The sequence below is a fragment of the Rana temporaria genome, chromosome 1 (genome assembly GCF_905171775.1).
Source record: "Rana temporaria chromosome 1, aRanTem1.1, whole genome shotgun sequence".
NCBI lineage: Eukaryota > Metazoa > Chordata > Amphibia > Anura > Ranidae > Rana > Rana temporaria.
Window position 1 is genome coordinate 124,683,653 of NC_053489.1, and position 25,470 is coordinate 124,709,122.

Genomic DNA, 25,470 nt, shown 5'->3' on the forward strand with positions numbered 1-25,470 from the left:
GGCTGCATTCACACCTAAGTGTTTCGAAGTCACAAGTTTTTGCCGTGATTTTACCGCGTTTTGATGCGATTTTGTTCAGCTCACCAATGTTAAAAGGCAGAAAAACGCCTGTAATCTGCCCCAAAGAAGCTTATGTTCTTTTCTGAGCTTAGGGTGTTTTTCAGGCGTTTTGCTTCAGGTGACAAAAACGCTCAGATGTGAAATGAATGGGAATTTGCTTGTTGGGCGTTTTTCAGGCATTTCAAAAACTGAAAATGCTTAGGTGTGAATGCAGCCTAATACATGCTCACAAAAATACATAAAACAATTCCCTTTTAACCTCTTTATATCACTAAAACAACATTGCATTATCAAACAGGTTTCATCTAACATTTGTTTATTATTCAATTCTAATTATTCAAGAAATAAAAGCATAATTATTTTTGTGTTGGATAGAGTGGAGAGGTATTAGAACACCTGTCAGTTTTTGCCTCATATTTACAGTACCATTATCATCGAATGTGAAATTGAAGGAAAGTCCAGAATTTTTGGTTGTCTCCAGAACAAGGATAGTGGGGAATCTCAGTAGAATCTGGTGGGGTATTCTGGTGATCCTGGTGACAATCACTTTGCAGGGAATTTTCCTAACTTCCTGTTTCAGCTATGGCACAGGAAGTGAAGGGGAATCTCACCAACAGAAGAAGAAAAAAAAATACAGGGATAATAACTCTTCCTAAGGCCTTGTTTACACCGCTCCTCTGAAAATGTATTTACTCTTAAAGGGTCACTAAAGGAAATTTTTTTTTTTGCTGAAATGACTGTTTACAGGGTATAGAGACATAAAAGTTAACGGATTCCTTTTAAAAATGATTAAAAATTTAATTTAATCTATCATATAATGTGCCTCTAGTTTCACGTTCGGTTTTAAAGGTACATACATGAAGTTCCGGGTGAGAGGTGAGTCGGGAAGACTCACAGAACAAAAACAACAAATCCAGGGCAGTGTTTTGTTTTTAAAATGAATCTGATTGGTTCTGAGGAGTTTTAGACACACAGTAATGACAGCTTAGACCACCGTGAAAATCTCCCAGTTCGATGGTTATAAGGAAACAGGCAACCAGGAAGTGTGGAGATCACAGCAGAATTACAGCTACTTCAAAGCAAAAACGAACAATGAGGACATGAAACCAGTACTGCAGTAAGGTAAAGGAAGCTATTTAACTAAAAACATTTTTACCTCTAGTGACCCTTTAAGGCCCGTACACACGATCGGATATTCCGACAACAATTGTCTGATGGACATGTTTTGTCGAATAACCCAACCGTCTGTATGCTCCATCGGACAATTGTCAGAATTTCCGACAACAAATGTTGGATGGTCATGCTCTCAAATTGTCCAAAAACAAATGTGTTCCGTCGGATAATCCGATCATGTGTAGACAAATCCGTCGGACTAAAATCCAAAGTACAAACACGCATGCTCCGAACCAATGCTAACCATCAGAAAACATTAGCAGAAGCTGCCCAAAGGGTGGCACTAAAGAGCAGAAAAACAACGTAGTTTCGTGTATGTTTGCTGAAAGTTTTTCCGCCTGTATGCAGAACAAGTTCACAGCCACGGATTTGACCGATGGAAGTCTGATCATGTGTATGAGGCTTTAGATCGCTCCTGGGTCATCTGACAAGGCACACAGTTGTGCCACATTTAGAGGTTTAAAACAGGTGGGGGAACCCATTTTAATCCCCTAAATGCTTCACCGCAATGGTTGCAGGGCACCCCCATTCACGACCACCCGTGATTATAATTCCTGCTGTAGCATGTGTTCACCCCCAAGGCCCTGCCTGTCTGCAGCTTAAGGGGAAGCAGTAAGGGTAAAGGGGGGGGCGATAAACAGGTGATCCAACCACAAGTATAAACAAGTCCTTACTCTATCCATAATTAAAAGAAAAAAAAGTTTTTAGTTTGGTGGCTACAATAGTATTTTGATACACAGCGCAGAAAGATCCCAGCAATAAAATCTAATAAAACTCAAAGGTCACTTCAGCCGTTTTATGAAATATTTCAGTATATATGTAGCACTGTAACCTTAACCTTTGTCTACTTTAACTTACGTTCTGTAAAGTTCCAAAAGCTTTTGGTACACATTTGGCAAATCCTCTTTAAATTCCTTTTGGCTGGCTTTTTCATAAAAATTCCCCAAACCCTAAAAAGAGATAAAAGACAGAGAATTTTATTATAAATAACACTGCAAAGTCTGGATCCACCCAGAAGCTTGGACTGGCTCAGCCTCTCAGTGAGCTGCTGGGAGATTGAGTCAGCCCCTCCATTCCCCTGCACAGCCAGACGCTCCATTGAGCGCTGGAGGGGCAGAGCGGAGAACCAGAGATTGATAGTCATGGCTCTCCGCTCAGAGCACACCAGAGAACTGAGAGATCATCTGTGTTTAATTGATCAGTTCTCAGTGTAGAGCCGGCAGGGGACAGATGGATCAATGCTGCATCCACCTAGGGGAGTATTTGTTTTTTTTTTTCCCTTGGAAACCCAAACTTCTCTTTTAAAATGCAAGGATGATGGACAACTTAAATTAATAACTATTTCAGGGTTTGCTGTGATCCACACAGCAAACGGTGTACACACTAATTTATGAAAAGGGGCCATCAAAGTAATTATAATGCATGTTGTATTTTTATATTCTGTTGACGAATAGGGCCCTTTAATGCATACTATCCACCAAATAAAAAATAAATAAATCACACTAGCCCTAATTTTTTCCCAGCACACGGCATGGCAGTAGATGTGTTTGTTTAGCGCACCCAGAGGAGTCGCACATTTTTGTGATGTCCAAAATTCCATAAAATAATGGTACTGCACCCCACAGAACATAACACTACAGTGCAAATTATATTGTATGTAAGGAAATGAAAAGCATTATTGAAATTCACTGACTAATCTCTGATTTTAGGTGTGCTATGGTCTTGTACAAGGGAACAGGCAGCTTTACCTGAAAGCCAAGAGCTGAATGCAAAAAATCAATATGGCAGCAAGTAGTAATGATCTGGTTCTTCAAGCTTATCTGCAGTAAAATATTTTTTAGAGAGTGTGCAAGAGTTAGAACGCCTGCCAGTTTTTTTTTTGCCGTCTGTCCCCATTGGAGAGTTTTCTAAGCATTACCGGTCACAACAATAAAACCTGAGTTTGAGCTGAAGCTGGGCTTACATCTACCTCAGAAATTCTCAAAATGCAAAACATTGCAGGACTCTGAAATTTGCAATACATATTCTATTGTCAGCTACTAGCAGGGCTTGACAAATCCGATTGCCATGGTGACAAGAAAGTGCGCCCTGGCCTCTGGGCTGCTGCCGAATGCTTCCACGCACCCCTTCTGCTATGTATGCTGGGCTCTGCTTGCCCATCTGTGGGCCCAGGACCGGTGATCTGCCGTGCTGGTTCCAGCTATCGTGGAAGTTCCAGCGCATGCGCAAACTGATGTGCTGAGACGGTTCCAGCTATCGGGAAAGTTCCTTCAAGGACTACGCAGGCGCAAACTTGCTGACGGAAATCCCTGAACCGCGGCCGGCATCCAGGGTGACGTGGATTTCGAGGTAAGTGGCCAGTCTGCCTCACGTCCTCACTGCGCTCGGACGGCTCGCTCCGCTCGCTCGGCCTCCTGGCTCTTTTAACATCCTCCAATCCACGGGGATGTTAAAGAATGAGCCTGGATGCCGGGCGAGGTTCGGGGATTTCCGTCGGGAAGTTTGCGCCTGCGCAGTCAGTGAAGGAACTTCCCCGTTAGGGGAACATTGAGGACAAGTCACCGGCAAAGCTTGTACCACTGGTTAGAGGGGAGGGAAAAGAGCGGACACGCATACTTTTCATCTCCCCTCCTTGTTGCTGAGCTTGCGGGTCCCCATCAAGGCCCGAAAAGAATGTAACAGTGCAATCTGCATTGCGTTACATTCAGTGAAGCATTTAGACCCTAAATGTCTCATTAAAGAGAATCTGTCACCAAAAAAAATCACCACATCGTTTCCTGCGTGATGAAAAAAATAAAAAATGCAAAAAATAAAAGTTACAACCAAGCACATAAAATTCCTTACCCCTCCCCCCAAAAAAATTGAGGCACCCCCACATATACGCAAAATTTAGGCTACTGAAGTTTGTCGCAATTTCTAGGTCACACTGGGGCTCCTAAACCGCGCCAAAGATGCTGCCTGCGGGACTTTTTCTAACATCCCACAAGCGCACTGCCTGGGTGTAAAAGCACCCATTGGAATGAATGGGAGGCAGTTTTCAGCCGCTATTTCTAGCACTAAAATGCAAGGGGTTTTAAAGTTTGGCATGTCGGGTATCTATTTACTTGGTGCAACTCTGGCTTTTTTGGGTCATTTATTGCATTTGTGTGCCCTAAAATTTTCTGTGTGTTCTTCTTACAGAAATGTTGTGTTTCCTAGACCTTTGCGTAAATATTGTGTTATATAAAAAATTGGAACTACCACTATTTTATTCACTAGGGTGTCTGCTCTGGCAGTGAAAGGGTTAAAGCATAAGTTCACCTTCAGGAACATGTTAAGACGTTCTACCCGTAAACTTTGGTAGTTAGAAAAAAATTGTCTCCTACCTTTTTTTTAGCTGGATCCTAGATTCAAAGCAAATTTGTCAAGCCCTGATATACAGCATGTGTTCCAGTGGACATTATGAAGAATACAGGGGCCAAACTGGATGCTGAAGGTCAGGGCCGGTACTAGGCAGGGGCGGGGCGGGCAGCTGCCCTGAGCGCAATGATTTAGTGCAGGAGGAGGGCGCAGTTTGCCTGGTACAATCATGTCCACCACAGAACAGGCTGCAGAATGTAACACAGCAGACAGAAAGCGGCTTTGTCCCTACATGTAAGCTCGATCGTAGCGCCCGCCCCCTGTCTGCACTGTGCACTATACCAGTACATGTGAGTGATAGAGTGGAGCATCGGCTATCAGTGCTTTCCCTCTCCTAAACAGCGTCTTCTCTCCCCCCTCTCCACTCATCTCTATCACAATGTCCCGATGTCCGAGGGACATCACCAGCTCTGCCCCCCTAATCTCCTAAATGTTATCTCTCTCTTGGAGCCCATTCCTCCTCTTTGTAGTGCCCCCTCCTCCTGTGTCCTTTTCCTTGGACCCCCTCCTCTCTAGCTGATCAGCCAAGCTGACTGATGTCTCTGTGCTGCTGGGCTGCCACTCACTATTCAGCAAACAGGTAACTAACATACTTTCATGCTTCATATCACTGTTAAAGGGGCTGTAAACCTTCATGTTTTTTATAGGATGCATTAAGGTGAAAAAACTTTTGTCACTGACCAGCCCCCAGCCCCGTGTTTTACTGACCTGAGCCCGTTTGTTCCCGTCCCGGAGACACGCAAACGCTCTCTAGCCGGGGGTCTCGGCTCTTCATTGGATAGATTGATAGCAGCGCAGCCATTGGCTCCTGCTGCTGTCAATCAAATCCAATGATGCGGACGCCGGGTGTGGGGCCGAGTCTGGCACTCTGTTTATGCACGCAAATGCTGGACTCAGGAGCGCGCACGCTTGGTAAACCCCCAGGGAGAGTGCTTCTCCTAGGGGATTTTCCGATGCGAGAAGGAGCCGCGAGCGGCGTTGACGGCGATCAGGGTCACTCTGTGCAAAACTAACTGCATAGGTGTTGTGTGTATCCCCATGCCAGTACCCCATTCTTATCTACTGGGACATGAGGCTGCATGGACACAGCCACCGTATCCTAACATGACATACAGGTGCAGGTCCCAATAGAAGTGAATGATACGCTGGCACAGGGATGCACACAATGTCTGTACATCCCCTTGCTGATAAAAGAGAGCTCTGCACAGGACACACATGTCTGCACCACCTTAGTTGTGTGGATGGGGGGGATCTGCTCAGTTTTCTGTGATCGGACATAGACTGATTAAAAATATATATATACGGATTCATTTATGGGCAGCCTCCAGCTTACAATACACTATACAATCTTATTGTACAATATCTTTTGGATCTACCACCAACTATGTAGTACAAAGGCCTGACTGATTGGATACTAGTTAAATTAATTGTTTAGGTTTGTCCATATATTACAATATTTTGGTAAATCTAACAGAGATTGCGTAGAGATTGTACAATCAGATTGTATAGTGTATGCTCACCTACAGAATAGTGTTCTTGTGCATGAGTAATAACAATGACAAATATTTTCATGTTTTCCCTGTTATCTTTATTCTCATCTTTGCAGATTTGTTTTTTCCTAGGAGCTTTGTCTTTGAGTCCATTAAACACCCGGACACATTGTCTAAAGATGGGTACACACTGGGGCTGCGCCAATACCTGTTTTGCACTGGCAATTACGAGTACCAATACTTGTGCTCAAGTACTCACTGATACCAGTAACTGATACCTTTTGTGGCGAGATATGAACCTATACAAAATTAATGGGTTCATATCATACTGCAAAGAATCGCATGTGATTTGAACAGGAATGCAGTGCGATTTCCTGCACCACTCCTGTGTGAACCCAGGCTGAAGTCACTATGACAAGGCATGGGATTCGGACAGGAATCGCACCGTATTCCTGTTCATATCACATGCAATTCTTTGCAGTATGATATGAACCCATTCATTATGTATGAGCTCAAATCACACTGCAAAATATTGTTTTTTAGGTATCGAAGCATTTACATGAGTACAAGTACTAGTACACGCTATTTTTTTCCAGCAGGCTGAACAGATTCCTGCCTTCACTCAAACAAGATGGATGGAGGAATCCCCCTTCTTTGCTTTAGTACTCTGACAGCAGGACTCCTCCACTGTCAGAATACAATGATCAGAGCTGCCCATACATCGAAAGAGGTTTTTGAGCAAGACCAAGATCAGGTTTAGTTCGTTCTAGCGCATCATTTATAATCTTCAGAAATCACCCTCGGGCAGCCAAGTTACTCATTATTGGCTGCGAACCCCATCAAAGCAAAGCGGTGTACTTTGTGATCATTGTGATGACCAATCACAAATTTAAATAGAAATAATGGTGCACTCCGCAACCATTACATATGTTTTTTTATGCTGCTTCTAGCTCCACCCCCTGCTCTGCGGGGGGGGGGGGCGCATTTTGGCATCCCCGCCCTGGGCACTGAAATACCTTGTCCCACCACTGCTGAAGGTGGGTGGGACATGTGCTTAATTTAACTATCTAGATTGCATTTAAAAGTTGTCATATGGACACACAAAGAAACAAAATTTGTCAAACACCGAGGTCACATTAAAGTGTTACTAAACGTAAAAATGTTTTTTTCCTTAATGCAATGCATTGTCATTCTCCCTGTGCCCCCCCCCCCCCCCCCCTGCATGAAGCGCAAGACAAGAGAAGAGATCAGCACTCTGCACGGCTGCATCTATTCTCGCCTTACTTCCTCTTCACACAACACTGGAGAAGTAGCAAGTCATTGGCTGTCAATCAAATGCAGTGAAGAGGAAGTGGGGGGCAGGCCCAAGTCCCACTGTGTAAGGGTCCTTTCACACATGGCATGTCCGTTTTGACTGACTCCACTTGCTCAGCAGGGGATCGATCCGTTGATCTCTGCTGAGCCGGCAGATGACAGGTCCGTCTCCGCCCACTATTCAGAGACGGACCAGGCAAAGCCCCGCTGTCCTCTATAGGGATATGGGAGAAAAAAAAAGATCCACCTGTTCATATTGATCCGATCCAATCCGCCAGACGGATGGAAAATAGGGTTTCCATTCGTCAGGGCTTAGCGGACCAGATCAAATAGCGGCGATGTCAGCAGACATGTCACCGTTGACATCAGTCGTCCTATAGAGGTAAATGGAGCGTTCGATCAGGGCCGCTTGAAAAACGGACAGGCAGACCTGATCAGACAGCATGTTTGAAAGTTGCCCAAGTCTATGGAGCGCGGCTCCATAGACACACAGGTCGGGAGCACATGGACAACATTTCTCCTCACAGCAAGCTGCTGGCTATGGTGGTTATAAACAGAAGAGGGAGGAGCCAAGATTGCCGCCAGGGACCAGAGAAGAGGAGGATCGGGGGAAACTTTGTGCAATAAATACCACTGCATAGAGCAGGTAAGTTTAACACGTTTGTTATTTTTTTTTCAAATAACAATTTTTTTATTTTCATAAAAGGTCAGTACGTTTGTTATTTTTATTTGTTTTAAAGTGACTTTAGTAACACATTAATTGCCACTAATGCAATGTTAAAAAAAAAAAAATGTAACTCATTTGTGCAAGAGAAGTCAAATCACTGTGGAATTTGTAAATGGAATTTTCATTACTAATAAAGCATAACACATGTGCACACTATCATACATCTACAGTGAACTACATGACATACCTGCCAGGCCAGTAACTGTTCTGGTTCAAGTTCCGCAGCTTTCCTGTAGGCAGCTTGTGCTTGGTCTGGTTGCTCTAGCTCAGCAGCAGCTAAACCAATGAAAACCCAGGCATTGTAGTTATTCTTGTCCAACTTTAGTGCTGCCTTTAAATGATACAAAAAATGTTTAACTGGCTGATTAAACAAACAAAACTTGCATACAAATATAAAGTTCAATAAGCTGTGCATGCTAAATGTGTTGGATAAAAATTCAGTTTTTCAAGAAAGGTACTTTAATTATGTCGTTTCTAGGAGCCGGAAAAGGACGTAATGACAAGACATCACATTGCAGAAGAGGCACGGGAGGTTAATCTTCCATTCTACAGAGAATAAAGACAGCTTACTTCAGCTGAAGTAATTTATGACTCATAAAGGCAATTGTAATTGGATGTTCTATTACTTCATTACAACAATTTACTGGTACCTTTATCTTATGGTACCTTTGGAACTGTTCATAACTCCCTCTACCTTGACTAAGGCCCCTTGTTCCAGCTGAAGAAAAAAAACACACAACAGCCCCAAAGCATGATGCTGCCACCACAATGCTTCACAGTGGGTATGATGTTCTTTTGGTGATGTGTAGTGTTGTTTTTGTGCCAAACAAATCTTTTGCAATTATGGCCAAAAAGTTCAACCTTGGTTTCAGCAGACCTTAACACATTTTCCCACATGCTTTTGAGAGACTTCAGGTGTGTTTTTGCAAAATTTAGATGAGTTTGGATGTATTTCTTTGGAAGAAAAGGCTTCTGTCTTGACACTCTATCCTATAGCCCAGACATATGAAAAATACGGGAGATTGTTGTCGCATGTTGCACACCGCCAGTACTTGCCAGATATTCCTGCAGCTCCTTTAATGTTGCTGTAGGCCTCTTCGCAGCCTCCCTGAACGGTTTTCTTTTCGTCTTTTCATCAATTTTGGAGGGATGTCCAGTTCTTGGTAATGTCACTGTTGTGCCAGATTTTCTCCACTTGATGATAACCGTCTTCACTGTGTTCCATGGTATATCAAATGCCTTGAAAATTATTTTGTATCCTTCTCCTGACTGATACCAATGAGATCCCTCTGATGCTTTGGAAGCTCTATGCAGACCATAGCTTTTGCTGTAGGACGCGACTAAGAAAAAGTCAAGAAAGACCTACTAGAACAGCTGATCTTTATTTGGGTTTAATTAGAGGCACTTAAAATTTTGGCAGGTGTGTACTGACTCCTATTTAACATGAGTTTGAATGTGATTGCTTAATTCTGAACACAGCTACATCCCCAGTTATAAGAGGGTGTGAAAACTTATGCAACCATATTATTTCCGTTTTTTACCTCCCCCTAAAAGATTTTAGTTTGTTTTTCAATTGAGTTGTACAGTCTATAGGTCACATTCAGAGCCGGTTCACACAGGGGCGACTCGTCCGGCGACTCACCACCTGACAAGTCGCGTTCCGCTCTGTTCAATTGAACCGTTCTAATAGGAGCAACTCAAGTCGCTCCGACTTGGGTAAAAAGGTTCTTCTACGACTTTGGGGGCAACTCAGGGTGACTTGCATTGACTTCAATACAGAAGTCATTTTGCAAATCGCCTCTGAAGTCGTCTTGAGATCGCCTTGCCGAGTCACCCCCAAAGTTGCGCCGCCCCTGTGTGAACCGGGTCTCAAGGTGGAAAAAGTTCTGAAACTATTTATATCTTTGTCTCATTTGTTAACATCACAGAAACCTGACATTTTAAAAAGCGTCAATCAAATCCACAGATGATGGGGGGGGGGTGGAGAGCGGGGCCAAGATGCACTGCGTGCGTTTATGGACATACAGAGCACAACTTGGGAGGAAGCTCACAGGTGTACTACCACAGGAAGCAGCTTCATATGTGGCACACAGAGAAAGGGAAGGAGCCCAGAGGAGGATGATCGGTGCCGCTCTGAGTAAAATCATTGCAGAAGTGTGACATTTATGCTTAAAAATGAATAAATAAATAAATAACTTTATAATCACTTTAAAAAGACGAAGAAGAATAAAAGACTAAGAAGAACAATAATCCTTACCTTGCACTGCTTAAGTGCTTCTTTATAATCTTTATTTCTAATTGCATCTCTGGCATTCTTCAATATTGCTTTCACTTCTTTACTGGACATAGTGATATGCTATGAACAAATGAAAATGTAATAATTAGATTTCAGTTTTTAAACCTCTTAGTCAAACTAGGTGTCATATTTGCTAGGTGCAAAAAAAAAACACATTTCTGAACATAGGAACCTGTAGTTAACATGCACATGTATTTTTAACTGTGCAGATAAAACCAACATAAGATAATTCTGTGGAATTTATTGCTTTCAGTAATTGATTGATATGTAACCTCTGAGGGTATAAATAGATAAACATTTAAAGGGGGCGTACCATCATCCAGAGTCTAGATAAATAGGGTTTGGCTCTGAGGTCCCCAAACCAAAGAGCCAAATAGGGGGGAGTTGTGGGCCATTGTTGGACTATCGCGGTACTAGTAGCATTGGTATACAGTGTACAAGGAAACAAGTGGATAATAAAAAACATTTTTATTGGGTACAGTATCAATAAAGACACAAGGGGGGTACAGGGTTAAAAAATACAAACAATATACGACCAACATAGCACCAGTATAGTAGTCCCCACAGGGGGAGAAGCATAATGGGTTTGGAAGTCATATCAGGCCTCTTAACTAGTTTCGCGGCTTCAGCCGCTTCATCAGAAGAGCATCTAAAAGCCTCCCTCGCCGGACCAGCGGGGAGGACGGTAACCACCACATGGGGTCCCGAGTGGCGGACAGGGGGTACGTGTGTGGGCGAATGGACCTTTTCGAATGCAAGGAAGTGTTATGTGAATAGGGGGCCCCGGGAACGAGAGCCCAAATTGAGATATCGGGCCACAGATGACCTCCGCGAGGGGGACCAGGGTAGTGGACCCCCGAGGGGGGGGGGACCACATAGGGTCCCATAGGGGCGTCAGGGTGGTGACGCCATCCAGTGGCACTGTGAGCCGGGTAAGCCCACAGGAGACCCGGGGTCCAGCGTCCAACATCGCACTACTATACTGGTGCTATGTTGGTCGTATATTGTTTGTATTTTTTAACCCTGTACCCCCCTTGTGTCTTTATTGATACTGTACCCAATAAAAATGTTTTTTATTATCCACTTGTTTCCTTGTACACTGTATACCAATGCTACTAGTACCGCGATAGTCCAACAATGGCCCACAACTCCCCCCTATTTGGCTCTTTGGTTTGGGGACCTCGGAGCCAAACCCTATTTATGCTTTCAGTAATTGTTGGTGCTGGGGCCAAAAGGATAAAAGCCCATATAATTATTACATCTTTTAGCAAGCTCTAAGCAGCTTTGTTAGGCTTCATTTCCACTGGCGTTTTTACAGCCACTTTTCTGAGCGTTTTTTACAGCTTAAAAACGCCTGTCCATGTTATTCTATGGCATCATGCCCACATAGGCGTTTTTGAGCTGCAAATGGCATAGGCGTTTTTGAGCTGTAAAAAAAACGCGGGACCAGGGCGTTCTGTGGCTCCAGCAATAGAGCTGTAAAAACGCCAGACATTAAAAAACGCGCAAAAACGCTACCGCAGCTTTTTTTTTTTTTTTTACAAAATAAACATGGACAGGCGTTTTTAAGCTGTAAAAAAGGCTAACACAAGTGGCTGTAAAAAGGCCAGTGGAAATGAAGCCTAATTCTGTGATTTTTGCAAAACATATCTTTGCAGTGGGCTTCCCCCTTCCCACAATGCAAGGTTAACCGGTCATTAAAGGGGTTGTAAAGGTTCCCGTTTTTTCACCTTAATGCATCCTATGCATAAGGCCTCATTCACACTTGGCTGTTCGGGTCCGTCTGTCGGCGGACCTGAACGGCCGCTCCATGCATCGCTATGGAGCGTCGGATGTCAGCGGAGACATGTCCGCTGACATCCGACCCGCTAAAAACAGATGTATGGGGGCCACGTCCCCATCCGTCCATGCGGATCAGATCGGGTAAGATCTGATGAAAACGGACATGCTGTAATACGCATTTACAACAAACCAATTCAATATACATAAGCAAAAAACATATAAAGAATCGAAAAAAAGAAGAAAATATATTATTGAGATTAAATATACAAAAAGAAAAAAAAAATATGTATTCTAAATAATTAACAATAATAAATCAATTTTTTCAAAAAAATATATACCAATGAATAGTTATAGTTATACATATAGATATCTGTAATTTGATAGTTATACCCATGGGAGATCACTGGACCACAAACGGGGGAGGAAGATGTTAATTGGATCAGGGAGGGGGTGGGTGATGATGTAAAACATGCCACAAATATAGCAAAGAAAAGAATTATAGAAAAAGAAAAAATATATAAAGAAGGGTGGAAAAAAAAGGAAAAAGAAAGGAGGAAAAAAAAAGAAGAGGAAAGGAGGAAAAAAAAAAGAAGAGGGGGAAAAGGGACAAAAAAAAAAAAAAAAAGGGACGAAGGAGTAAGGAGGCAGCAAGATGAAAAGTTGAAATATTTATAAAAAGAGGTTTAACACTCAACATTTCATCTAACCCGGGATACATTGTAGCTTTCAAATAAAAAATCCATCGTGATTCTAATTGAAACAGCTTTTGATCATTGCTGCCTCCTCTAACATCAGTGGGGATGTGTTCTAAAGCCATACATTTACAGTGGGGATCGAAAGTTTGGGCACCCCAGGTAAAAATTTGTATTAATGTGCACAACAAAGCCAAGGAAAGATGGAAAAATCTCCAAAAGGCATCAAATTACAGATTAGACCAGGGGTTGACAAATTTGCTTGGAATCTAGGAGCCAGCTAAAAAAGTTAGGAGCCAGAAAACGCGCCCCGTCCCGACGAGCTTGCGCGCAGAAGCGAACACATACGTGAGCAGCGCCCGCATATGTAAACGGTGTTCAAACCACACATGTGAGGTATCGCCGCGATTGGTAGAGCGAGAGCAATAATTCTAGCCCTAGACCTCCTCTGTAACTCAAAACATGCAACCTGTAGATTTTTTTTAAATGTCGCCTATGAAGATTTTAAAGGGTAAAAGTTTGTCGCCATTCCACGAGCGGACGCAATTTTGAAGCGTGACATGTTGGGTATGAATTTACTCGGCGTAACATTATCTTTCATAATATTAAAAAAAATGGGGAAAACTTTACTGTTGTCTTATTTTTTAATAAAAAAAAAGTGTAATTTTTTCCCAAAAAAGTGCGATTGTAAGACTGCTTCGCAAATACGGTATGACAGAAAGTATTGCAACGATCGCCATTTTATTCTCTAGGGTGTTAGGATAAAAAATATATATAATGTTTGGGGGTTCTAATTAGACGGAAGAAGATGGCAGTGAAAATAGTGAAAAATTACATTAGAATTGCTGTTTAACTTGTAATGCTTAACTTGTAATACCAACGGCCACCACCAGATGGCGCCAGCTTACACATCTGGTGGTAATAACTTGTAATACCAACGGCTCACCACCAGATGGCGCCAGCTCACAAAAAAAAGCCGTCGCCAGGACCCTATTTCTAGTCGCCATGGCGACCTGGCGCCCGGGATTTGTCGAGCCCTGGATTAGACATTCTTATAATATGTCAAAAAAGTTAGACTGCACGATCCCTCCAGAAAGATCTGGCAGACACTGGAGTTGTGGTACACTATTCCACTATAATGAGATACTTGTACAAATACAGTCTTCATGGAAGAGTAATCAGAAGAAAGCCTCTACTATGTCCTCACCACAAAAATCAGCGTTCAAACTTTGCAAATGAACATATAGACAAGCCTGATGCATTTTGGAAACAAGTTCTGTGGACCGATGAGGTTAAAATAGAACTTTTTGGCCGGAATGGGCAAAGGTACGTTTGGAGAAGAAAGGGCACAGAATTTAATGAAAAGAACCTCTGTCCAACTGTTAAGCATGGGGGTGGATCAATCATGCTTTGGGGTTGTATTGCAGCCAGTGGCACAGGGAACATTTCACGAGTAGAAGGAAAAATGGATTCAATAAAAGTTCAGCAAATTTTGGATGGTAACTTGATGCCATCTGTGAAAAAGCTGAAGTTAAAGAGAGGATGGCTTCTACAAATGGATAATGATCCTAAACACACCTCAAAATCCACGGGGGATTACATCAAGAGGCGTAAACTGAAGGTTTTGCCATGGCCTTCACAATCTCCTGACCTCAACATAATTGAAAATCTATGGATAGACCTTAAAAGAGCAGTGCGTGACAGACAGCCCAGAAATCTCAAAGAACTGGAAGACTTTTGTAAGGAAGAATGGGCAAAGATACCTCAAACAAGAATTGAAAGACTCTTGGCTGTATACAAAAAGAGTTTACAAGCTGTGATACTTGCCAAAGGGGGCAGTACAAGCTATTAACTCTGCAGGGTGCCCAAACTTTTGCAGACGCCATTTTTTTGTTTTCTGTAATTTTGAAAGTGTAAATGATGGAAATAAAATCTAACTTTTTTTGACATATTATAAGAATGTCTAATCTGAAATTTGATGCCTTTTGGAGATTTTTCCATCTTTCCTTGGCTTCGTTATGCACATTAATACAAATTTTTACCTGGGGTGCCCAAACTTTCGATCCCCACTGTAACAGTGTCCAATTGGAAGCCATGGAATAATCCGACATGGCGAATAATTGGAGTTTCCATCCTGCATTTTTTTAATCAAAGATACATGGTCATTGATTCTTTTAACCACTTGACCACCAGGCACGTAAACCCACTTAATAACCAGACCAATTTTCAGCTTTCGGTGCTCTCACATTTTGAATGACAATTACTCAGTCATACAACACTGTACCCAAATGAAATGCGTTTTTAAATCTGGTTCAGGTGCGAATTAAAGCAAAAATTTGGACCCGAATCACATCTGAACCGTTGAAGAGAAACGCACAAGACGCCATGCTGGATACCGCGGCCGCACATATGTGAACCCGGCCTTAACCACTTAACGACTGCCTCCTGCATATACCGAAATGAAATGAGAGAGTGGGTAACCGCTCAAAGAGAACCAGGTAATCTGATTCCTGTGGTCCGAGCCAAGGGTGCAGGCTGCAATCAAAATGCAGGTTAGGATGAAGGAAAAAAGCTGGGACAGCTTAGCTATGAAGAAGCACTAAGGCATAGTGCGAAATGCAGCTTTTCTTTTGTTGTGCTGTTTTTTGCTGTGGCATGTATTTTGTGATTTTTAATTAAAGGAGGAGTTTTTTTGGAGTGCGGCTGTCCCAGCTTTTTTCCTTCATCCTAACCTGCCTCCTGCATATATACGTCAGCAGAATGGCACGACTGGGCAGATGCACGTATCAGGTACGTCCTGTACATCTACCCAGCCGTGGGTCGCCGACGCGCGCCCGCGACCCGGTCCGAAGCTCCGGGACCGCGGGACCCGATCGCCGCTCGGGTCCTGCGATCGGTCCCCGGAGCTGAAGAACGGGAGAGCCGCGTGTTAACACAGCTTCCCCGTTCTTCACTGTGGCAGGGTATCGATCGTGTCATCACTTTTATAGGAGGACACAATCGATGACGTCAGTCCTACAGCCACACCCCCCTACAGTTGTAAACACACACTAGGTGAAACATAACTCCTTCAGCGCCCCCTGTGGTTAACTCCCAAACTGCAACTGTCATTTTCACAATAAACAATGCATTTTAAATGCATTTTTTTGCTGTGAAAATGACAATGGTCCCAAAAATGTGTCAAAATTGTCCGAAGTGTCCGCCATATTGTCGCAGTCACGAAAATAAATAAATGAAAAAAAATAAAATCGCTGATCGCCGCCATTAGTAGTAAAAAATAAATAAATTTATAAAAATGCAATAAAACTATCCCCTATTTTGTAAACGCTATCAATTTTGCGCAAACCAACCGATAAACGCTTATTGCGATTTTTTTTACCAAAAATATGTAGAAGAATACGTATCGGTCTAAACTGAGGAAAAAAACAATTTTTTTATATATTTTTGGGGGATATTTATTATAGCAAAAAGTAAAAAATATAGAATTTTTTTCAAAATTGTCGCTCTATTTTTGTTTATAGCGCAAAAAATAAAAACCGCAGAGATGATCAAATACCACCAAAAGAAAGCTCTATTTGTGGGAAAAAAAGGACGCCAATTTTGTTTGGGAGCCACGTCGCACGACCGCGCAATTGTCAGTTAAAGCGACGCAGTGCCGAATCACAAAAAGGGGCCTGGTCCTTTACCTGCATTTTGGTCCGGGGCTTAAGTGGTTAAACATTGTGCTTACTTATTATGCTAAACCTGGAGGCTATCTGCACCCCCCCCTCCAAAGCCTGGCAGAAAGCTCCTATAGATAAGCCGTGCCACGTCCTGTCACTAGGACACTCTCCCCTATGAACGCTCAGCATCACAGGAGTGTTCTCCTCAGTCAAACCCTCGCACATGTGCAGTGTTCATTCTCTTGCAGCATTGCTGAGCTCACCCACTGCTAGGATAGGAGACAGCTTGCTCTGCACAAGTGCGAGGGGTGCAAACGATCGCTTCTGCGGGGCTGAGCGTTCAATGGTTAGAGAGTCCTAGTGCCAGGAGAGGGCACAGCTATCTACAGGAATGTTTCTGCCAGGCATTGGAGGATGTATATGGCCTCCAGCTGTAGCTTTATAAGGCCTCATTCACACTGGGTGTACTATACTGTTTTTAAATGGGGGAAGCACCAAACACATGGCAATGTGTCGTCCATCCATCCCAAACTCACACTGTATAAGTTCAGAGACCCAACTGACATGAATAGGTCTACAGAGGATGCATGGAGCACCTAGAAAACATGGCCCTGCACAGGCATACAGAACAGTACACCCTGTGTGAATGAGGCCTAACTACACCCTAGATTTTGAACCTGAGGGAGGGGGTTACACACCCCTGGGGGCCCTCTGACTGCATGGTGCACTTTTTTGAAAAAGTGAAGTAACCCTTAAAAAGACACACTGGAGGAGGACTACAACCCCCATGTACAATGCACAGCTCAAAGGACTGAATGCTGAGCTCACTGTGGGCGAAGACTCACCTCACTGACACCTACCTCCTCACTCACTGACACCTCACCGGCTACTGGGCGGCGCTAAGACAAAGCTGTGTCTGGGGGGAGGGGCGTACATGACATGTAGTATATATACCAGGCACGCAGATCCTGAAATACAGTGATAATATCTATGAATACTATCCTATTTTCACCTTCTTCCGGTCATCACTGTATAAAGCAAGGAAAATAAAACAAGCACGTTCATTACCCTGTCCAGGTCCAATCTGCTCTACGAATCGATCTCAGTCCCGTGCAGTAACCAAGCCTCGATCCGAGTAAAACCACACCTCCATCTAGAGAGCACAACCAAGCCTCAGTCTGGAGAAGACCAAGCCTCGTTCTCGACTCCACTGCTCAGACAGTCACTTGATACTTAGTCACCAGAGAATCAATTGTTGTTCAAAACTTTTTTTCTTTTTATTGCATATAACAGCGATGATCACCATAGCTCCCAAATGTCCTTGATTTTGAGGCACTGTCCCTGATTTGGAGCAATGACCCTCATTCCTCCTGATTTGTCCCTCATTTTGGTCTGAATCTTATAGTTGTATATAAAAATGCACTTGTTTTTCTTTCAAAAAGTTTCCCAGTGCTAAACCTTTCATCCAATTTCTAAATGGCTGCATTTGTACATTTTAACCCCTTCAATACCAGGCATTTTCACCCCCTTCCTGCCAAGGCCAATTTTCAGCTTTCAGCGCTGTCACGCTTTGAATGACAATTGCGCGGTCGTGCGACTTGGCTCCCAAACAAAATTGACGTCCTTTTTTTACCACAAATAGAGCTTTCTTTTGGTTGTATTTGATCACCTCTGCGGTTTTTATTTTTTGCGCTATAAACAAAAAAAGACTGACAATTTTGGAAAAAAAAATATATATATTTTTGACTATTTGCTATAATAAAGGTTTAGTGCTGGGAAACATTTTTTGAAAAAGGTAAAAAGTGCATTTTACATACAACTATATAGATCAGACCAACATGAGGACGAAAGAGGGACAGAGGGACATTGCTTCAAATCAGAGACAGTCCCTCAAAATCAGGGACAGTTGGGAGCTATGCACATAGTGTGAATCGGCCCTGATGGGCTAAGGAACAGAGGACAGGGCAGCTGGGGTAGAAGCAGAGGAAGGATACTCACCTTCAATGAGGGGAAAGAACCAGATAAAACTCTTCTGAATGTTGATTGGACCTTGGCCAAAAATGTCCCCCCCCCCCCCCCCCCTCCATGCAATTTTGCTCTTCACATGCTTTGAGACATACAATAAATATCAGCTAGACTTAAAATCAGTTTACTGTATCAGATCAGGCAGTGATTGCGATTGGTTGCCAGAGGTTACAGCGCACAATACGGCTCACTGATTAGTTGCTAGAGGTTACAGCACACAATTTCTTCTTGTTGATTGGTTTCTAGAGATTACTGTACAGTAATACTGCTTACTGATTGGTTGGTAGAGGTCACAGCATATCATCTCTTCACTGCAGAGGGGCATGATAAACATACGAATGCCGCCTTTATTTACATATGAATGCCACCTGCTTCAGCTATTTACATATAAATGCCGCTGCTATTTACATATGAATGACGGTTATTTACATGTAAACATAGGGGCCCAGATTCTCAAAGGGCTTACGACGGCGCAACGCCATTTGCGCCGTCGTAAGTCCTAATCTGGGCCGTCGTATCTATGCGACTGATTCTTAGAATCAGTTACGCATAGATATCCCTTAGATCTGACAGGCGTAAGGCTCTTACGCTGTCAGATCTTAAATGCAATTTTTTTCCCGCCGCTAGGTGTCGCCTCGTCGTTTTCCCCGTCGTCTATGCAAATTAGCTATTTACGCGAGATTCCCGAACGTACGCGCGGACGACGCAGTGAATTTACGACGTTTACGTAAGCGTAAACTTACCCCTACTATATGAGGGGTAAGTTTACGTAGGTCCGTATGCCATGTTAAGTATGGCGTCGGGTCAGCGTCGTCTTTTTCCGTCGTTTACGTCGTTTTCCTTAGTCGTCCGCGAATACGACTTTACGTCAATGACGCTCATGTCAGCGTCATTGACGTTTTCCGTCGTGAGCTGGAGCATGCGCACTGGGCTATTTTTCCACCCGGCGCATGCGCAGTTCGATCGGCGCGGCGGCGCGCTTAATTTAAATACAAGCCGCCCCCTTTGAATTACGCGGCCTTACGCTGGGCCATTTACACTACGCCGCCGCAAATTACGCAGCAAGTGCTTGGAGAATACGGCACTTGCTCCAGTAATTTGCGGCGGCGTAGTGTAAATGACTTACTCTACGCCAACGCCGATTCTATGAGAATCTGGCCCAGGGTCTGCAGGTGAGTCATCTGTACACAACAATAGAGCAGAGCTGGGAAGCATTAGTAGCAGCACTTCACACTGACATATCCCGACACAGCACAGGACTAAAACTTCAAGGGACAAGGGAATTTAAACTGGGATAGTTGGCAAGTATGAGGCAGCTTTCTTTGGGCCCCATAACAATGACAAAGCCCAGGGCAGCTTCCCCTTTTGCCCTGCCTTAAAGACGGCCTGCTGATAGGTGGCACTGATGTGTGACACTGATGAGCACAGATAGGCAGCACTGGTGGGCACAGATAGACGGCACTGGTGGGCACAGATAGGCAGCACTGCTGGGCACAGATAGCCGGCATTGATGGGCAGCAGTGATGGGCATTGATGGGCAACAGTGATGGGCAGCATTTATAGCCAGCACTGACTGGCATCGCTTGTGGGCACTGATTGCTGGCACTTTTGGGCACTGGTTGCAAGGACTTTTGTGCACAGATCGGTGGCATTTGTTGGCACTGGTTGGCACTGATTGCTGGCAGTGGTGGTAAGCAACGGTGGGCGGGCAACAAGTGGTTAAATGGAACAATTCTGGAAAAAGGGCCTTCATTTTAGTCCATATCCTAATCCTTAAAGCCCAACTCTGAGCTCAATATTCCTCTTACCTCCCAGATTTGAGCCCATTTGCCCCTGTTACCCACTGGAGCATGTTCCAGCCCTTGTAAAAGAAAGTGTATACATCCCTCTCCCCCCAAGCGCCTTAATATGTTTTGCGCTTCATCACAGGTCTTCTTCATCCTCCAACAGTGGTTGGATCATAAATGGTGCAGAGGGGGCACCACCTAATTATAGGGCCAAGTCAAGGCCCTGTGAGTAGAGGGTGGGCTCATAAAAACCCTGGGCTCACAGAAAGCTGAATGATGCCCAGAATCAATCTCTCTGGAGCTGGATCAGCGAGTCTGCAGGAGATGGCACAAGAGATGGGGTGAGCATTGTAGCAATACCCAACACAGATATTGGGGACAGATTGTTCTCAAATTTCACCAAAGCGCATGTTAGGCGTTAAACACAAAGCCTTAACACTTACAGCTGGCTCTGGAGAAAATGGTTTCAGAAATAAAGGCAACACACAACTATTATGAATTTTTGCAGTTAGTTAGCTCTTTAACCACATGACCACTGGATGTTTTTATCCCCTTCATGACCAGACAATTTTTTTGTTATTCAGCACTGTGCTACTTTAACTGGCAATTGTGCAGTCATGCAACACTGTACGCAAATGAAATTTATATCATTTTTTACACAAACAGAGCTTTCTTTTCATGGTATTTGATCACTATTGTTTTTTTATTTTTTATTACACAAACAAAAAAAATGTACATTTTGAAAAAACAATATTTTCTACTTTCTGTTATAAAACATATCGGATAAAAAATAAATAAAACAAATCTGATTTCTTCATAGATTTAGGCCAAATGTATTCTGCTATATGTCTTTGGTAAAAATTACAAATATAGTGGAACCTCAGTTTACGAGTAACTCAGTTAACAAACTTTTTGAAATAGGAGCAACTTTTTAAAAGAATTCTGACTCGATTTACGAGTGTTGTCTCACAATACGAGCAGAATTCAAGCTAATGGGGCCTGCAGTGCCGCATTTGGCCTGAGGTGGGGGGGCCCTGGAGCCGTGCAGAGCCGAACGTCGCCGATGGCAGCCGATCTCCACTGTTCGGAAATGCATGAAAATTGGTTTGTGTGAAAGTTAAAGCATCTACAAACTACAGTATACATACTGGAACATACGCAGCTATAGACGCTACACTGTAATGGTGGTGATCAGCTGCTTGTAGTGTGACTGATAGTGTGGCAAGGGCGGATCCAGAGTCTAGTCTCGGGAGGGGCACTGACAGAAAATAAGGTGTTGCTTACAGAACTCAATTAGGTGTCCGGTGTGTCCGCTGCAATGTTGCAGTACCGCTAAAAAATCAATGATCGCTGCCATTACTAGTAAAAAATATTTAAATATAAATGCCATAAATCTATCCCATAGTTTGTAGACGATTGTCAGGGACTGCAGACATGGTACAAGAGATGGTCAGAGACTGCAGACGTGGTACAAGAGATGGTCAGAGACTGCAGACGTGGTACAAGAGATGGTCAGAGAATGCAGATATGATACAGGAGATGGTCAGAGACTGCAAACGTGGTACAAGAGATGGTCAGAGACTGCAGACATGGTACAAGAGATGGTCAGAGACTGCAGACATGGTACAAGGGATGGTCAGAGACTGCAGACATGGTACAAGGGATGGTCAGAGACTGCAGACATGGTACAAGAGATGGTCAGAGACTGCAGACATGGTACAAGGGATGGTCAGAGACTGCAGATGTGGTACAAGGGATGGTCATGGTACAAGAGATGGTCAGAGACTGAAGACATGGTACAAGAGATCAATGCAGCCTCACCAGTGCCCATAATTGCAGCCTCACTGTACATATGAATGCAGCCCCACTGTATATATGAACGCAGCCCCACTTTTGTATATAAATGCAGCCCCACTTTTGTATATAAATGCAGTCCCACTTTTGTATATAAATTCAGTCCCACTGTATATATAAATTCAGTCCCACTTTTGTATATGAATGCAGTCCCACTTTTGTATATAAATTCAGTCCCACTTTTGTATATAAATTCAGTCCCACTTTTGTATATAAATGCAGTCCCACTTTTGTATATAAATTCAGTCCCACTTTTGTATATGAATGCAGCCCCACTTTTATATATAAATGCAGTCCCACTTGTGTATATAAATGCAGTCCCACTTTTGTATATAAATTCAGTTCCACTTTTGTAAATAAATTCAGTCCCACTTTTGTATATAAATGCAGTCCCACTTTTGTATATAAATGCAGTCCCACTTTTGTATATAAATTCAGTCCCACTTTTGTATATAAATTCAGTCCCACTTTTGTATATAAATACAGCCCCACTTTTGTATATAAATGCAGTCCCACTTTTGTATATGAATGCAGTCCCACTTTTGTATATTAATGCAGCCCCACTTTTGTATATAAATGCAGCCCCACTTTTGTATATAAATGCAGTCCTACTTTTGTATATAAATGCAGCCCCATTTTTGTATATAAATGCAGTCCCACTTTTGTATATGAATGCAGCCCGCTGTATATATAAATGCAGCCCCACTTTTGTATATGAATGCAGTCCCACTTTTGTATATGAATGCAGTCCCACTTTTGTCTATGAATGCAGCTCCACTTTGTATATTAATGCAGCCCCACTTTTGTATATTAATGCAGCCCCACTTTTGTATATGAATGCAGCCCCACTTTGTATATGAATGCAGCTCCACTTTGTATATTAATGCAGCCCCACTTTGTATATGAATGCAGCCCCACTTTTGTATATGAATGAAGCCTCACTGTGCATGGCACTCACCATGGCATTGCCTCGATCACACACAGCAGGTATCTCCTATCCCGACGTGTGTCATGGAACAAACAGGAGCTGTAGGTCTGTGTTTGGCAGGGCAGTGTGCTCTAGCAAGGTCCCCCCCTAGACGGGCTTGTGTGATAGACAAAACACTGATTCAATCAGTGTTCCATCTCTATCTACTATCACACAAGCAGGTCTAGCATAGGCAGCACAGCCGAACACAGACCCAGCTCTCACACACAGCGAGAGTTGCCCGGTGTCATACACGCAGGAGAGAGGGGGAGCGCTGCAGTCAGCTACAGCTCAAAGCAGCCTCAGGACAGGCAGCCTACCGGGCTGGGCCAGTCCGGCCCTGGTGATGAGAGAGAGAGAGTGAGAGACTCGGCAGCGGCAGCTGCAGGCACCGCAAAGCAGTTTAAAAAAATAAATAAAGCCAATGTGACATGATTGTCTCGGGGGGGGTGGGGCAATTTCCCTGTTTCCCCCCCCCCCCTGGATCCGCCGGTGATGGGGGATCAGATGAACACGTATGTCCGTGTTCATGCAATCCGATCCGGCAGACGGAAGAAAAATAGGATTTTCTTTCGTCTGCAAATGCGGATCTTTGCGGAGGCGGACAATTACGGGTGTCAGCGAATGGTCATCTGCTGACACCCGTAATCACATAGGGACCCATGTATGTCCCGTTTTCATCCGCAACGGACAGATGAAAATGCGGATAAACGGTCCGTACGTGTGAAAGGGCCCTATCAGTTGAGACTGAACCAACTGATATTAATTTGCACTGAAAAGGGACAGAATTGCTTTCTAATTACTGATAGATTTCAGCTAGTGTCTTGGCTTTGCATGCCTTTTTCCCTGTGACATTCTATTTTATTACACATAACTTCATTTCTGAATGTATTTGTTTTGGTTTCTTCATATGTATGGATTACATGGGTTGTTAATGACATGTGGTGAAAATGTTGTCAATAGCATCTTTAGAAATATATTTACCTAGAAAAATGGTGACGTGTTTACTACTTATTTTACCCGCTGTATGTAATCAGCATGATACGATTCAGAAGAAAAGAAAAATGTGACGATACCAGAGGAAAATGAAGTGCACAATAACTAAGGCACTTCAGAATATAACAAAAGAAAATGATTAGGATTTGTAAAACAACAACAATTACTCACCAAAGCAGGGCTCAACATAAGATGTTTTTAAAGGTTTGGGGACGAGCGGTGCCCAGCACACTGCCACTGTTCTATTATTTGTGAAACACCGATCCTGTTATGATTCGTTTACCTATGTGCGAAAATTAAGTTACTTCCTCAAAATGATTGTTCTGCGGCATTGTTGAAAAATCAGCATGCAGAAACCTGATTTATGTTACTAGAAGGGTTAAGGTTTTCATTGAACAGTTAAGATTTGAAGGTCTTAAAATCATAAGGAGACAAGATGGTATTCTTAATGAAACACAGGATGGAATGTTCTCGTGTGGCTAATGGAAGCCAGTGTTCAAAAAAGATTGGAAAAAGTTAATGTGAATAAGTCACCAAAACCAGATGACTTTCACCCAAGCTTCCTCAAAAGCCTCGTACACATGCAGTGCCGATCCTGACCTCCATGGGGCCCTAAGCAAAATGACATGTCACATTAACCACTTGCCGACCGGCCACCGCCGTTATACGTCGACAAGTTGGCTCGGCTGGGCGAGAGCACGTAATATGACGTCCTCTCTCCCAGCCGCCACTAGGGGGCGCGCGCGCGGGCCCCCCGCTCGCCCCCGACTCCCGTGCGTGTGCCCGCCGGCGGGCACACGCGATCGCTCGGTACAGAGCGGGGACCGGGAGCTGTGTGTGTAAACACACAGCTCCCGGTCCTGTCAGCAGGGGAAATGCTGATCTTCGGTTCATACAATGTATGAACCGAGGATCAGTGTTTCCCCTAGTGAGGCCACCCCCCCCCCCCCACAGTAAGAACACACCCAGGCATACTTAACCCCTTCCCCGCCCCCTAGTGTTAACCCCTTCACTGCCATTGGCATTTTTATAGTAATCCAATGCATTTTTATAGCACTGATCGCTATAAAAATGCCAATGGTCCCAAAAATGTGTCAAAAGTGTCCGAAGTGTCCGCCATAATGTCGCAGTACCGAAAAAAAAATCGCTGATCGCCGCCATTACTAGTAAAAAAAATATAATAAAAATGACATAAAAATACCCCCTATTTTGTAAACGCTATAACTTTTGCGCAAACCAATCAATA

General features: G+C 43.5%; 1 protein-coding gene across 6 annotated transcripts in view; it reads right to left on the minus strand.

Moving 5' to 3' along the window:
• The window catches only part of TTC37 (tetratricopeptide repeat domain 37), a 215,156-nt gene extending 197,400 nt beyond the window's left edge, over positions 1–17,756 (minus strand). For 2 of the 6 annotated variants that reach the window (XM_040342350.1, XM_040342341.1), the window contains exons 1-5: positions 17,664–17,744; positions 17,441–17,563; positions 10,421–10,519; positions 8,351–8,494; positions 2,092–2,183 (exon numbers count right to left, since the gene is read on the minus strand). In XM_040342350.1, coding sequence (XP_040198284.1) covers positions 2,092–2,183; positions 8,351–8,494; positions 10,421–10,510 — 326 coding nt within the window. In that variant the 5' untranslated portion in view covers positions 10,511–10,519; positions 17,441–17,563; positions 17,664–17,744. Of the gene's footprint in view, positions 1–2,091; positions 2,184–8,350; positions 8,495–10,420; positions 10,520–17,440; positions 17,564–17,663 lie in introns of all 6 variants that reach the window. The other 4 variants (XM_040342332.1, XM_040342309.1, XM_040342317.1 and 1 more) reach the window with 3 other exon arrangements.
• Between the last annotated feature and the right edge of the window lie 7,714 nt (positions 17,757–25,470).